General features: G+C 43.7%; 1 protein-coding gene across 1 annotated transcript in view; it reads left to right on the top strand.

The window, feature by feature from the left end:
* LOC119172771 (uncharacterized) overlaps positions 1–15,282 on the top strand; it is an 87,713-nt gene that overhangs the window by 46,420 nt on the left and 26,011 nt on the right. The window contains exons 14-18 of the mRNA XM_075893110.1: positions 295–423; positions 6,682–6,797; positions 9,032–9,128; positions 12,103–12,155; positions 12,970–13,066. Of these exons, the coding sequence (XP_075749225.1) occupies positions 295–423; positions 6,682–6,797; positions 9,032–9,128; positions 12,103–12,155; positions 12,970–13,066 (492 nt within the window). The remainder of the gene's footprint in view (positions 1–294; positions 424–6,681; positions 6,798–9,031; positions 9,129–12,102; positions 12,156–12,969; positions 13,067–15,282) is intronic.

Genomic DNA, 15,282 nt, shown 5'->3' with positions numbered 1-15,282 from the left:
GAAAAATAGAAGCACTTAGTCTGAAAGTGCAGCCGAAAACACTGATTATGCTGTACGCATGGCCTCCCGCCCTCAAAATGAAGTAGAATTGATTTCATTTGTAGACGCTTAACCATGTCCCCGAGAAAATGAGTGAATGAATATAACACCGTAACTGCGGTCCCACAGCTTTATCTCAACAGAGCAGTGGTCAGTGCATGTTTGGCGTAAGAATATTTATGTGAGCGGAATGGCCCTTAGATACAAGGCTCGTAAAAATAACAGGTTGAAAACCGTCTTTTGCCCCATTTGCAGGTTCCAGTGAAGATTAAGCTTGGAATCGGAGTGTTGACTGCCGAAGATTTTACGGTCGGTGTACGCAAAAGACTGGCGCAGAGCGCCAGCGACAAGGGATTCGAAAGTGAAAAGAACGTTTCATGCGACTGATATTTGAGGCATAGAGAAATCGCTTTTCCGATACTGAAGAAACTATACGATGTGTTTGGTGTGTCGATGCTTTTAGTTTCTTTATCCAGCTTTGCAAAGATTCAGAATCACAGGAGAATCATAGTAAGCCTCTGTAATGTCTAAAAGAGTGCTCCTCTTGTCTAGGCGTAACATGCGTATGGGCCAGTTCTTGCTTCACATCAGTATATATATATATATATATATATATATATATATATATACAACTCTCATTGAGGGCAATACAACTCTCATTGATGATATATATATATACAACTCTCATTGAGGGCAATATGTAAAACAATTGGTCCACTTTTCTTTACTTCGTATGCTTGTGTATATACAGAATTAAATGAGTGTTTATTGTTTTATCTGTAAAATGTTTACAGTGTTCTCACTTGATTTTTTGTTTTGTTTGTTTTGCACATGTTACATGTACAATAAAACTTTTCCACCTGGGCGTTACATGAAGGATGTGATTACAGATGCGAACTTCACTTACTTGTGGTCACATGTATTCAACGAACGCTATATAGTGTTCACGCTTACAGCAACTATAGTTCTGAAGGTACGTTTAGGCGGCTGAGTTTGGTTGCTACAGAAATGATATAAAGTTTCGACAAGCATCCTCTGAAGTTACAAAAATGAATTAGACCGTGGTAGAGCTTCTAAAAAAACTTCATGGGGCAAAACGGTTTGGATAACCGCTTGTTATGAGCATCTGTGTGGCTACTCACGAAAGAAAGTGTTATTCCGTATACTTCGGCTAGAACTTAGAGAAAAATTCGCTCACGAAAATGTCCATCGGCAAAGTGAACACCTACGAGTGAACTGTCAATTGTCGTGTTTCTTTATTAGTTTGTGTTCGCTCGAGGTTTGTCTTTCGCTTGTTGATCTTTATGATGGTATGCGCTACCTAACGTCTAGCACGGCCGCTCGACGATGTGGACGGTAAACCTTTATTTTGTGAGAAAGCAACTGGGGACGATTCCATCTCCACGACCCTCGCTTGGGCGACTGGGTCTGAGCTGGTCAACACGGCCTCCCAGTGCTCAAGAGAGGGATCACGCATAATATCCACCGGTGGCGGCACCATGCTACATTCCGAGGATAATACACGGCGCGGCCTACCAAGTCGCTGCGCTGGCTACGGGCGAGAGCGTACAAGCAGAGGTCACATGTGCATTTCGCTAGGAGGGCACCAGTAGCGGAAGAAGGCTTCACGCGTCGCGCTGGCGGGAGGGAGAGAGTGTTTAAATGGAGCGTATAGGTCGAGTGCGGGCCTGTTTTTTCTCCCGATGTGTCGCTAGCTCATAGTGTTACTCAAGACAGTTTTTTGAGCGTGTGTTATTTTATGCATTAGGTCGTTAGGGTAAGTGCCGCACGAGTGCTGTGTGCCACTGTTTGAGGAACATTCTATTAGGTTGGAATACTGCAATGGGCAAAAACAGGGATAGCCCCTGTCAGTTTAGAGGTAAACGCATCTGCTCGAATTCTGCCTGGTAATTTGCTTCGTGCGAGATAGCTGGCTGGTGAACTAGAATTCTTGAGTAGGTGGTCTGAAGTGTGACATGATATAGAACAAGCGGCAATGGTCGTTCATGCTTATGAGGTACCAGCTTCTTCAACCGAATAATAAAATAGCTGGATGTGTAAGCAAGCAAGCAAGCAAGCAAGCCATTTTTTCTTAGATGAATGCTCATCGAATAAAGAAAAGATCTTCAGAATACGTGCTGTCATACCAAATTTTTGAGCCGAATCGAATGCTAATCGAATAGCAATAAAAGCGAATCAGAAACAAATACAACTCTAGTACCACTCCAATAGTTTTCGAAGAGCAAGGCAACCATTTTATTAGAGCCAAATGTTTACACCGAGGGACGTATGTAGCTACGAGAAAAAAAAAAAAAGATGTTTGGCATCGGTGCCACAGGTGGGTCTCTATTGGCTGGGCTATAAGTTGCGTCGTTCGCACCGTCGTACCCAAGCACGCACGCCCTTGGCTGCGTTGTGCGTGACGTCGTTCAAGCCGTCATGGCCGTGTCGCCGAGCACGCACGCATCAGTATACACTGAGAGCTTCCACATGGATAGGCCACGGATAACTTTAGACGAACGCCAACACTGGAAACGTGAAAGAGATCGCTTTCGCCAGGCCGATGGTTCACTCCGAGCACAAAAACAGGCCTGGGAGGCTGAGTGCCGGCATCAACTGCATACCAATGATTCAGCAGCCTTCCAAGCTGCTCTAAATAGCGAATGGGAATGTAAGTGCCGGTGGCGGCGGATCCCGCCACGCAGTTAGCTCGCGATGTCAAACGGTTGCAACAACACGTACCGAGAGGCGGCGTTGCGGCCACAACAGCGTCAACCTGATGACTGCGGGAGCGCGTTTGCTGGGACGAACGCCCGTTTTCGGTGGCAGTTTCTCAAGCGCCACTTGGGCTCCAGCAGCGACATCGGCAACCGCTTGTGGTTAGAGAACGACCATTGTGATTAACGCATTTCGGGACGCATTTACGCTGCTCATTACACTCCTTCATGATCATGATCATGCGAGGCGCAATTGTGCGGTATGTGAAATAAACACTGCGGTAAACTAAAGTCAAACGTGTGTCAAACCTAATTAAGAAGCACGAACATGTAACCAATAATTGTGAAATACTTCAGTGCAGCGTCAAGTTGAATCCACTACTAAATATTGGGGCCGCACGTTGCAGCTATCGCTGTTCAATTATTTGTATGGAGTGCTAAGGCGGTGATTTTTTCCCGACAGAATATCAAATGAAACATTGGCCAACACACTCGCTTAATAGTTACGGTACTCAGCCACTGACATGAAGGTCGCGGGATGGATCCCGGCCCCGGAGGTCTCATTTCGGCGGAGGAGAAATGGTTGAGGCCCGTGTAGTATAGTAATATCCCTGCGCTTGAAAGAGTACCAAATGGACGTGATTCGTGGTGCATGTACAATAGTATCTCCCATATTTTTGTCGTGGTTTCGCTACGTGATACCCACGATATTGTTTTATTATTCAAATACATATTCGCAACTTTATCAAAGAAACATGACAGATACTCTTAAGAAACAAATAGTTCAAAATTCTTAAAGCTGACGTAAGCTCGCCTGATGTAACTAGAGCTTCATTGATATGTGGGGTTCAACGTCCTAAAACCACCATATGATTATGAGAGACGCCGTAGTGAAGGGCTCCGGAAATGTCGACCGCCTGGGGTTCTTTAACGTGCACCCAAATCTGAGCACACGAGCTATGTAACTAGAGCTGGCGAACTAGTTTGTAACGGTAGGTTGAAGCACAAGAGTTAATTACTACACTACTTTGCTTACTTTTAAATCAAACGGACGCATAAAGATTAACAACGTTGAACCGAGCATGAAAGATATCAATGTATGTGGTAAAACAGCGAAAACATTTACCACAACGTGTGCCTTCCCACAAACAGCAGCTAACCATGCATCAGCACTGAATGCTTTACTGGCAAGGCCAATTTACACTGGCACAACAAGTTCACTTACACGAGTGCGAAAATTACATTGCTGAGGACAGCCGCAGTCTCTCCCTTCATTCATAACAGGAAAACAGAAACTGATAACCCTTCATTGTTTGAACGTTTCCTTCTTTTATAATTTCTGGGCGATACTCAGTATTCGAAAATTATTCGCTATTCTAAATATGTGCTATTCAAGTTACGAATTAAGTTGCCTATATTGAGAATACCGAATCGAACAGAAGGCTATTTGATTCATTATTCCAAAGTTTTAAATATTTGCATAGCTAAGAAAACGAACATATTCGAGGTTGAACAACGCAAGGGCAACACAAAAGAGACAACAAGACGCGAAAAACAACAACTTGGCTGAGAAACAGCTTCACATAAAACGAACACATGCTAGAGTTAGCTACAACCTTCGCCGATGTGCATTCATTAAGAACTCTTGCCGACATGGTTAACCCTATAGCTAATTTATTGTAAGCAGTCGCCCTGTGCAGCCGCGATCCACTGCAATAACTCTGGCGTTTTCGCTTTCGGTCTGTCCCTACTGGTGGCGCCATGGTGGCCACCCGGAGCACTAAGCGCGCGACGTAATATTCGATACACACGAAAGGCCACACAATGTGCCTTTATACAGCGGACATGCCTGTAGTAGTGGAGTAGCAGAGGGTATGTACATCTCAACATCTCCTTATCAACCAATTTGGACGGAACAGAGCAAGTTGCATTTCCAAATGCAACTAAACGTACAAGAGCAAGGAAGAATTCAAGTTTTTCTACATTAGCGTGCTCCTATGTTGAAGTTGGTAGTGCGTGGCGCATAAGCATTCCTCCAGCACTTGAAGGCAACATCATTCAGCGACCACCTGTCAAACCCTGTACTGAGTAAGTGCTATGAATTCTGTCTCCTTCTTTCTTTTACTTCCTTATTACCTTCCCAATGTGTAGGGTAGCAAATTTAACGTAGTATAGGTAACCTCACTGACTTTCCTATGTTCCTCATTTCTCTCTCGCCTTATCAAAATAGGTACGCTTTTACAATTCATGCAGTCGGTAGCTAAGTGCGAAACATAATTAGAAAAGAAAACGAGTAAGTGGGAAGGCGGGGATCGATTGATTGATATGTGGGGTTTAACGTCCCAAAGCCACCATATGATTATGAGAGACACCACCGTAGTGGAGGGCTCCGGAAATTTCGACCACCTGGGGTTCTTTAACGTGCACCCAAATCTGAGCACACGGGCCTACAACATTTCCGTCTCCATCGGAAATGCAGCCACCGCAGCCGGGATTGGGAAGGCGGGGATGGTAATCAGTTTGGCATAACCGCTATGCTGCCCTGCACTAGGGAAATCGATGGGGAGAATTGAAAGAACAGTGAAGATAGAGACAGGGAGCACAGACATAACGTCACAACGCAGAGAGGTATACTCCTAGGTGGTACACGGCATCACAGTTTACAACTGCTCGTGCAAGTACGTGGTCCTTAGAAGCCTGCGGTACCGACTCGGGAGACATTGTGACATATCTTCTGCCATGGTCCTCGCTACGCTGTGCTGAGACACTCCCCTTTTTCGTTCTCGCTCGTATTGGCAACAGAACGATGACACTAGAAACTATTCTCCAACGCCATCCTGAAAATTGGTCAGGAATTCAATCAAACAACATAATTAGCATTCAAATTGTTCTTATGTTGTCTAAGGCGGGTGTTTTGGCAGCGTCCTGTCTGCCGAATGTTTACAACTCCACAGGTTAGAGAGATTTGACGAACAACACCGGAAGCTCATGACTTTGGCATAACACCGCATGAAAATAACTTTGTTGTGAGCTATAGCCCGATAGTGAAGCCCCCATGTAACGTCGGTGGCTATGCCTTCGTAGGCACAGGAAGGTTTTCCCGATGGCGCAAACTGATTTCGGTGTTGCGTGCTGCAGTCCCTTTCCCGTGAAGTATGGTTCTTATGTTGCGATTCAGAAGTGTATCAAATGAGGACTCTATGAGAACGAGCTCCGATAACTATGTCACGTTGTGCTCTTAAAGGCTGATTACAAGATGAGATTTGAAAACTGGGCAATATAATAAATAAAAGGAACGTTGTCAAAATTTAAGCATGCTTGCCCATTTCCCATTCCCTATTATGTCAATTTGAGCAACTGAATCTGCCCCCTCCCCTCTTATGTAACTGCGAGGGGCGGCCTTCCCCCTTCCCCCTGTGCTGACGCCTTTGTTCCCCAACATGGCGTCTAAAGGAATCTTGCGCTAGCAATTCAAAGTAGAGCACCAGAAGCATCGCATCGAGCAAGAAAGAGTTTGATAGAAACGCTGGATCGCTGTACGAGGATTGGAGTTGATTTTGTATATTTTATGTTTAAAATGAACCGGATGCAACGGCAAGCTCGGCAGGTTGAAGCCTGAAGGCCGATTACGAACCACCGCAGAGCAGCTGGCGCGGAACATTCCTGGGAGATTTTCCTACACGGCACCGATATCTGTAGTTCGTGCCACGTAACCGACATAAATGCTTGTGCTCGGTCCTATCGCTTCAACCAGATCGTGCATTCAAAGTGGGTGAACAACAGCGCCGGGTAACCACAGGACTGACCTAATATCTGATACGTTGATCTGACTTCCCCAGAAACCGCAGCTATCTGGATATTCTATACGGACGTCCATTGGTCGCGAAGAGCGAAGCGCGCGTGCACGAAGGAACGCAGATGATTTCCTGGGAGACCTTCAAGTTTTCATTCTAAACATTCGTTTGCACCGCAGAATATGGCTTTTCCACTTAGCGCTGCGGAGATCATTCTTGCGCTCGTGGCTGGTTTTCTGGTCTATATGTGAGTAAATGAAAATGCTGTCGCTTCTACATTCTGATCTTACAAACAGTTCAATGAGAAACCCTTAGATGTATATATTCTTAAACACTTTACATTGAATCTGCGGATCAATAAATAGTGTTGATTATCGTATTCGCATTATAATTGCACGGTAATAATACCTGTACCACTTTGCGTCTTTTAGCAAAGCTTGTCGGTGCTTATTACTCATCACGCTATTTGATATTCGTGTCGCTATTGCTATTTGTCTAGCATAACGCTGAACTACACGCAAATGAGATGAAGTGACGGCGCTCATGTTTACTCTTGGCATGTGTTCTCAACTATGATGCTTTCTAAGAAAATATAATACTAGCCATGTGTGCTTATGCGAAAATTCGCAAGAGTGAGTAAAGTAGTTCGTTTCGGTATTTGAATTGAAAAGATCGTGTTAAAATACGGTATATTTTCTGAATATTTCCCGAATAATAAGCACCACTGAAAAACAAAATCCCCAAGCATCGAAACGATGAAACACAGGGAGATAACATTTGTCGTTTTATTAATCGAATTAGCAATATGCATGTAGCCTAATGTTTTAGGATATTATCAACGCTATACTAATCACATCAAGAAGATATTTTTCCTTAAAGCTCCAGTATCAGCGAAGCGACACTGATCAATTCACTGCCTTCATCATGGCATTCATTTATAGTTAACTGATGAATATTGTTTAATATATACATATGACTACGTAAAGAGCCACAAAACGTTCAAAATCGGAAAAAGCAGAGTAGCAGAAACAGATATAGAGAGCAGAGAAGCGGTTTATTGATATGTGGGGTTCAACGTCCGAAAACCACCATATGATTGTGAGAGACGCCGTAGTGGAGGGCTCCAGAAATTTTGACCACGCGCGGTTCTTTAACGTGCGCCCAAATCTGAGCACATGGGCTTACACCATTTCCGCCTTCATCGGAAATGTAGTCGCCGCAGCCGGGATTCGAACCCGCGAGCTGCGGGTCAGCAGCCGAGTACCTTAGCCACTAGACCACCACGGCGAGGCATAGAGAAATGGTTTCTGCTGCTCTGCTTTTTTTCTGATTTCGAACGTTTTGTGGCTTCTTTTGTGGTCAACTAAATATGTACCAACTTGCTCAACAAGCAACTCTCTATATACATACGATTTGTACTTTAAATTTGTTGGCACAATGTCTGCCACATCGAATACGGTAGTGACTTCTTTATTTGAATCTACGGTCAATCACAGAATATTTCTAAAGCCTTTGTTGCATCTGTATTCGAGCTTGCCTATGTTTACATACTATGGTATTTTTGTCGGTTAAAAGCAATAATATTCCTTTGTTAGGGCTTGCGAATATTTGTTTCACATAAAGTGTGGCATTCTTGGGCTGTTCCGAAAATGCTAACAATACCAATGTAGGAATGATTTGGAAATGGCTGCCTACTAATCGAACCATACCAGTAGTACCCGATTCGTTCTCGTAGACGATGTGGTGTCTTCACTATTCGATTAGTACTCCATCGGGTTGAAAGATTTTTCCCATTCGCACTTCCCAATCTTAGTCAAATCAAGGTGATATGCCGTACGACAGTCTTCGCTTTACTAAGCCTCATACACAACGGTAATATGTCACTAGTGCACTTCTCCTCAAACAATATCCGAGACAGGAAATCGATGGCCCGAATATTTGATACAAAAATAACCTAAAGAAAGAAGAGTGCTTGTTCCTTTAATTGAGAGGCATGAATGTGATAACTGCCCCTGAAGTAGTAACATTAGGAGTTTAAAAAAAGCAGAGATTTGAATGTCTACTATGTTTAAACGAAGGTTAAGTGACTAGCTTGGAGAAAAGTTAGCCGTGAATGTTTGATCTTGCCCCTTTGGCACCATAAATGCAGTCTTCACGAAGCGGTTGTCTTGGACGTCGGAATGCATCTAAACAGACTGAAACGACATTGCCAACTTCGTGCATGATATGTAGAACAAAGACCTGCAGTTGCGAGATGTCAAATAAAATCGAGAACACACCAAAGAAGTGTTTTGAAGCACCACCAAAATGACATATCTTATCGCCATTAATTCACTCATACCCGTAAAGCTTCTGAAGAAAAGTGCCTTACAATAAACCGTATGCTGCACTAGGTTAGTGTATTCTGAAAGAATACTTGATAGACAATTAATTGTACTAGTTGTTCTAAACATTGACTGGAATAACTCTTCTCATAAACAGATATAACGCAAGACATCAAAACATTTGGAAAAGTCAGAATGTGGTACACGAGAAGCCATCTTTTATATTTGGCGCAATCGAGAGACTGCTACTAAAGGTAAAGTGCTCACGTATTTAATTTCGCGCAAGTGAGGGCGGCGAGTTTAACAGTTTGTTATGTGTGTTAATTAGGTTATTTACAGATATTCTGGGTAACAAGTGGTTTATTTTTTCGAGTACGCAATCATTTACTGTTACTGCATTTTAGAAGCTTCCTTTGATGGTACTACCATGAAACAAGAGAAAAAAAACGATCACAAAAAGACGAAAGCTTAGCAATGGCCACGACCACTCAGTATACTTACACTTTGAGAGGAAAAAAAAAGTTGTGAAATTTACAATGAAAAAGGCAACGCCGAAACTAAAAAAAAAAAAAGAAACTTACACTAAGTCGCTTAATGCTTGAAACAGCGAAGCAGGACAATTCTGAAGTCTCCGATTTGTTCTTGATTGTTGCTGGATAATGGCTAGGTTTTAGCTGGGTGATTCTAGGTTACTTCTAGGTTGCTTTTCAACGTGGGGAGGTTCGAGTGAAACCTACTGTGACAGACATGACATGGACGTCTAAGCTCCATGAACAGACTCACGCTGATACCGAGCGTTTGAGCCTTTTAATGGTATGCGGGTGCATCGTTAATCACTTCCATCACTTCGGGATCTTCTCGCGGCCGTCATTACTTTCACCGTTCCCTATGTATAGTATTGCTTCGTTGTACGAAATCGCAGCCTTTGGCTCACCGCCACTACTTAGCCATTTCACGAGCTAACCGCGCCGGATCTACTCTCCGTCGCCACGGACAATTTCAGTTGACGTCGCCCACCGAGACTGTCAGGATCGGGAACCTTCCTCGGCCTCCCCATAGCTAATGCTGGCGAGCCACGACCCGCCCAATTTGCCCTATTTGGGCGGGTCGACTTGCCCAATTTCTATGGCACATGCATATTGATGATAGCTCGATGATCGTTTCTGTACATGCAACATGAGCATAGTTTTTACATGCCAAAGTTTTACGGCCGCGTTAAACAGCTTGTCTGCTAAACACGAGGCATTTAATATATAGAGGTTGCCACAGCTGGTATAGGTTTGAAAGGTAGTTCCACTTTTTTTCACCATATGGCAAAGGCATGGCAAAAGGAAGCACCCGGATGATAAGTTATTCACGAGAGGTAATTATAAACTTGTAGTATGAGTTCTCCTGTATAAAAGTAATATTCGCAATGCCCACGGCCTATAGGTGGCGTGCCGTACAAACCAAGATGGCTGCGGAAGGATGATCAACCCGTGATCTCGCACAGGAAAAGATAGGACGCGCGGACGTACTCCCCGTGCCGCTTTCACCGGATGAACTCTTAATCATCAAATGAATGTATATCGAACCAAAGTACTTTCCCAACTGATAGGAACTGCTGAGTGTTTGCTACCTCATTTCTTGCCGCAGTGCAAAGGGTGGTGGTGTCAGCTGGTCGACCGTGTGTCAACGATGCTTTGCGTAATCCTGTGCGTGCTACAGAAAACTGCGCGAACCAAAATTGACGTATGAACTTAACGGCTCTCCGAGATTATTTGTGCCGAGCCTGTGAGGCAGATTTCCCGCAGTAGTTGGCCACTAGCAAATAGTGCGCCGTCGCGGCTGCACAGGAACGAATGTTTAACGTAGCGATGCTTTGCAAACATATTACACCGTCGTTACTTGCGCTGCAAGCATCATGTAGCTGCTTCTTCAATGGAACACAAGCATTAAACTTCCCATTATGTAGCATTTGTGGCACAGCCATGATCAGACTCCAACAGTGCCCAATTCCCTGCACTTGGATGTTGCAGGTTTCATCAGCGCGATCGAAACAAGGATAGCGAAACGAATACACGCGTACGCTTTTCGCGACGTCTAAATTGCGAAAGTTTGTCGCATAACAACGTCGTTCGGATGGCACCAGTGAAGTGCAGGAGAAGTTAGCGTGGACTGTAGTCGGAACTGCCTATTTCATTGCTCCAACCATTTCGCTTCAATGGTCGAGCTCGAGCGTGTTGGCGGCATGCGACGCTTTGTAATATCTATTGTAATTCGGATACATTCAATGCACGAGAAAAGGTATGCTTTTATTTTGAGCTCGCTGAAAGATCTTCTTCAATAAATTCAATCAAAGTGACTTACGAGCGTGAAAAAAACATTAACGCATCACGGGACGTTGAGTGTAACTCTGCCCGTGAGCTAGCAGCTGATCGGTCATCGTCGCTGTCACTCTCAGTGCGTTGGCAACCATCTACGTCCAGTGAAAAATCCTCGACGTCAAGACGGTTTCTTTGAACATAACTGCTGAAAGTAATCTGAGGAATTATCTCCGCCAAAAGACTTCGATAGCACCAACACCGTGTCATTCACCACGCACAACACCCACAGGGCGTCATTCCCCACGTTTATCTGGGGGTGCGGAGATCATTTCGCTCCGATACCCGGCAAAAGAAGAATCGTTCGCAGTGTGCTGCCATCTATCAACGAACGTAAAAAACGAGCGGCGCAGCGTAGGCCAGGGTGCGGAAGTGCAAATCGAGAGCCTGCGTTACTTTCCACATACAACGAATGGTACGGGATTCATGCACTACAAAAACACTAACAAATACTATACGCACGTAAAACCAGGCGAGATTTAATCGAAAGGGTCAGACGTTAATGTTTAACTATCCAAAGTAGCTGCAGAAAATTTCGCGAAGCTGATATGTGTACTCTGCGGGCTATAATCGAAAGAGCGAGTTGCCACGTATTTTCACGGAAACTTCGCGTCTTGCAAGAACGAATCAAATTTCTCGTGCCACGGACGATCCGGTATATTTACTGATGCACGAAACATACAAAGTGGTTTGTGTTCGTTTCTTGCTAACGCGTTAACACTGCGGCTAGCACCACCGAACAAGGCAGCATTGGGAGCGTCTGCCTACTGATCATCCATGGGAGGACGCTCCTGAATTCCGCTAGGTGGCGCGACAGTCTATGAACATTGCAAATACCGCAATAACGCTTGTCTTTGCCTTACAGCCCATGTGCCTGATTGATCAAGAAAGATACAAGAAATTCGGGAGGGTGTTTGGGTGAGTGTTTACAACGGGTATTGTTTGGTGACGAAAGTTCAACAGGCGAAAACCTAGTCAATAATAATCGCAATGCCTAAGTACCAAATAAAAACTGTAACCGACGGCAATGCGTGCGATGAAGTCATTTCCTCGTCTACATTGCCAAACGTCGGTCTGAGTATTCTACTGCATAGAAGCAATGCATGTTGTTGTCCGGAGGTAGAACTTCAATGTGGAGTACTCCTCAAAGATGTCACCAAGAACATTTCTTGTATGCTTATATTAACGTACCTGCTTCGATGAAAATAGGAAAAGAAAAAGATCCTAAAGCAGGCAACTAATTTACTGGGCAGCTTGGAGGCCTTAACGGTGGGTGAGCCATTTCTCATTGCATGTAATGTGACGATCTCAGCGCACACGCGCTGAACTTACAGTTAATTATTATTGAACGTAAACAAAAACAAGTTGCAGATAACCTAAAAAAAAGCATGCCTCAACAAGTAAGAACATCCACTTAGCTAAATAACAGTGATCGAATAAGCAAATGCTAATTTTTTTTATAGATTTCTTTCGAGTTATGCAGATAGTTCTGTTGTTCTCAACTTGTGTTTTGTGTAGAGTAGGGTGGGGTAGAATGCAAAAATATAAAATAGTAAGTATTTATCTCTATTTCACTATTTATAATTTATTAATTCTCTATTATATCTCTTGTAATATAGCACAGTAGCTTCTTTAGAAGCTACCTAGCATCGAGAAAACAAGCTTACGTGTATTTTCGACACTTCTGAGTAGACACAGACTAAACACTACTATAATTTTCACTTCAATCTAGTGCCTTCGAGCAAGGGAAACCCTGCCTCTTTGTCGCAGAGCCTGACCTTATAAAGCAGGTCTTGGTCAAGGACTTTACACGCTTACCAAACAGAGTGGTATGGTAATTTCATTATCATTTTTCTTCATTTTAGTTATTACTTTAACCAATAAACATCTAATAGTTCACAAGTCCTGCGCAATAGGAGCATGCAGAACTAACTAAAACCACATGGCTTGGTTACAGGGGAAGCAGAAATATGAAGTTATAATGCTAGTTATTGAATTCAGCAGTAGTGACCATGAATGAGCCACTTAACGTTGTAATTACCGGTAACTTTGAAAGTTTCGGAAAATTAACTGTGGTAGCCATTATATTTCATCATCATCATTTATTTGACCCTTAAGGGCCCCTTAGGGGCATTACATAAGGGGGGGGGGGACATTTTTCTAAAAACAAAATCAAGGAAAAAAATAGAAAGTTGTACAAACACAAGAGCAATACTTTTGCAGGATCCGAGAACAGACGCACAGAAAATGTACTTATACAAGTATAAAAACATGCGCGCGCAAAATTTACACATACAAGAGCGCAAAATACAGTGACAGTGGTAGAGTTTTAATGGGCTTCCAAGTTTAAGTGAGCTGTTAGTAGTTGTTTGAATGCGCACTAGTCACGCTCTGAGACGATGGCTTCCGGTAAGTTATTCCATTCCTCGATGGCGAAAGGAAGAAATGACTTATTGAATGCAACGGTCGTACCGAAAAGACGTTGGAGGCTTCTGGAATTAAATAGCCGGCGAAAATAGCGGGCGGGAGAAAGCAAGAGTGAACCATGGAAGTGAGGAAAATAATAGTATAATTTGTGAAATAAACAAAGTCGAGAAAGTATACGTCTGTCAGCTAGATTCTGCAAGTCTAAGGACTCCTTTATAAAAGTGATGCTTGATGAGTGATCGTAATTGGACATAATGAACCGGGCAGCCCTATTCTGTACTGATTCCAACAGATTAATCAGATAGGTTTGGTGAGGGCTCCAAATGAACGACGCGTATTCGAGCTTCGTACGAACGAAGGTTACGTACGCAATTTTACGGACTGTAGGAGGTGATAGGCATAACGTTCTTCGGATGTAACCAAGCTTCTTTGATGCGTCAGCAACTAAGTGTGATGTGATCCGACCACGTGAGAGTGTTAGAAATAAGCACGCCAAGGTATCGGTAACTATCAACATACGCCAAGGTCGTTGAGTTTAAATTGTAGACGTGTTCCGAGTTAGACTGTTAACGAGATACGCGCATGACTTTGCATTTGGAAACATTGGTCTGCATCATCCAGAGTGAACACCAGTTTTCAATTAAGGATAGGTCATTTTGTAGAATTTCGTGGTCGTCAGGGGTGGTTATTCGGCGATAAAGGACGCAATCGTCCGCAAATAATCGAATGGATGATGAAATTCCTGATGGTAGATCGTTCACATATATGAGGAACAGTAAGGGATCGAGTACTGACCCCTGAGGGACACCGGATTTAACGGGAGCAGCAGTGGAGTGAAGACCGACAATGTCAGTGAACTGAGATCGGTGTGATAGGAAGCATCGGATCCATGACAGGGCTAAAGGGTCCAAGTTCAGACAGCAGAGTTTGTTTATTAGTCGTTGATGAGCGACACGATCGAAGGCTTTAGAGAAGACTATGTATATGACGTCAGTTTGAAATAGAGAATCTAAATTTAGGTGAAGGTCGGCAGTGAATTCAAAGAGCTGAGTTTCGCAGGACAAACCAGGTCGGAAGCCGTGCTGATTTTTGAAGAAAAACCCGTTGTTATCGAGGTGGTGGGCAACGTGGACACTATCGATAGGTTTTTGCCGTCGCTGCCATCATCTCGTCCCGTATAAAGTTAGAACCGGTAACAGCGCCTACGCATCGTGTCTACCTTGAGTAAAAGAGGGCGCGACAAAGCCAGCTAAGCAGATATCGTGGGAAGTCGGAACCTCTCCATCGTTTTGAGGAAAAATACGATAAGATCATCCCGCCTTGAAGGCCACCTACATTGGCATTTCATAGAGTTATGCGAGATCGGATCTAAGATAAATAGCTGCCAGCATAAGTTTATTTAGGGTTACTATTTCTTGCCATCACATTTATTGCTTCCCCCTGCAATAAAAATGAAATTTTGATGCATTGATCACTGCCCTGCACATCATCACACGCAGTGTGTGTTAGCCAAAGATTGAAATTTTCGACGACCACTGGTAGCTCGCTAAACTTTGTCGTGGTCACAATATTCGCCAGTACTCCCAAGGACAAAGTACAGTGTCACCGAATTTGTGAA

This window comes from Rhipicephalus microplus, chromosome 4, assembly GCF_043290135.1.
Source record: "Rhipicephalus microplus isolate Deutch F79 chromosome 4, USDA_Rmic, whole genome shotgun sequence".
NCBI lineage: Eukaryota > Metazoa > Arthropoda > Arachnida > Ixodida > Ixodidae > Rhipicephalus > Rhipicephalus microplus.
The sequence above is the reverse complement of the archived record's forward strand: the minus strand, read 5'-3'. Positions and strand labels throughout refer to the sequence as shown.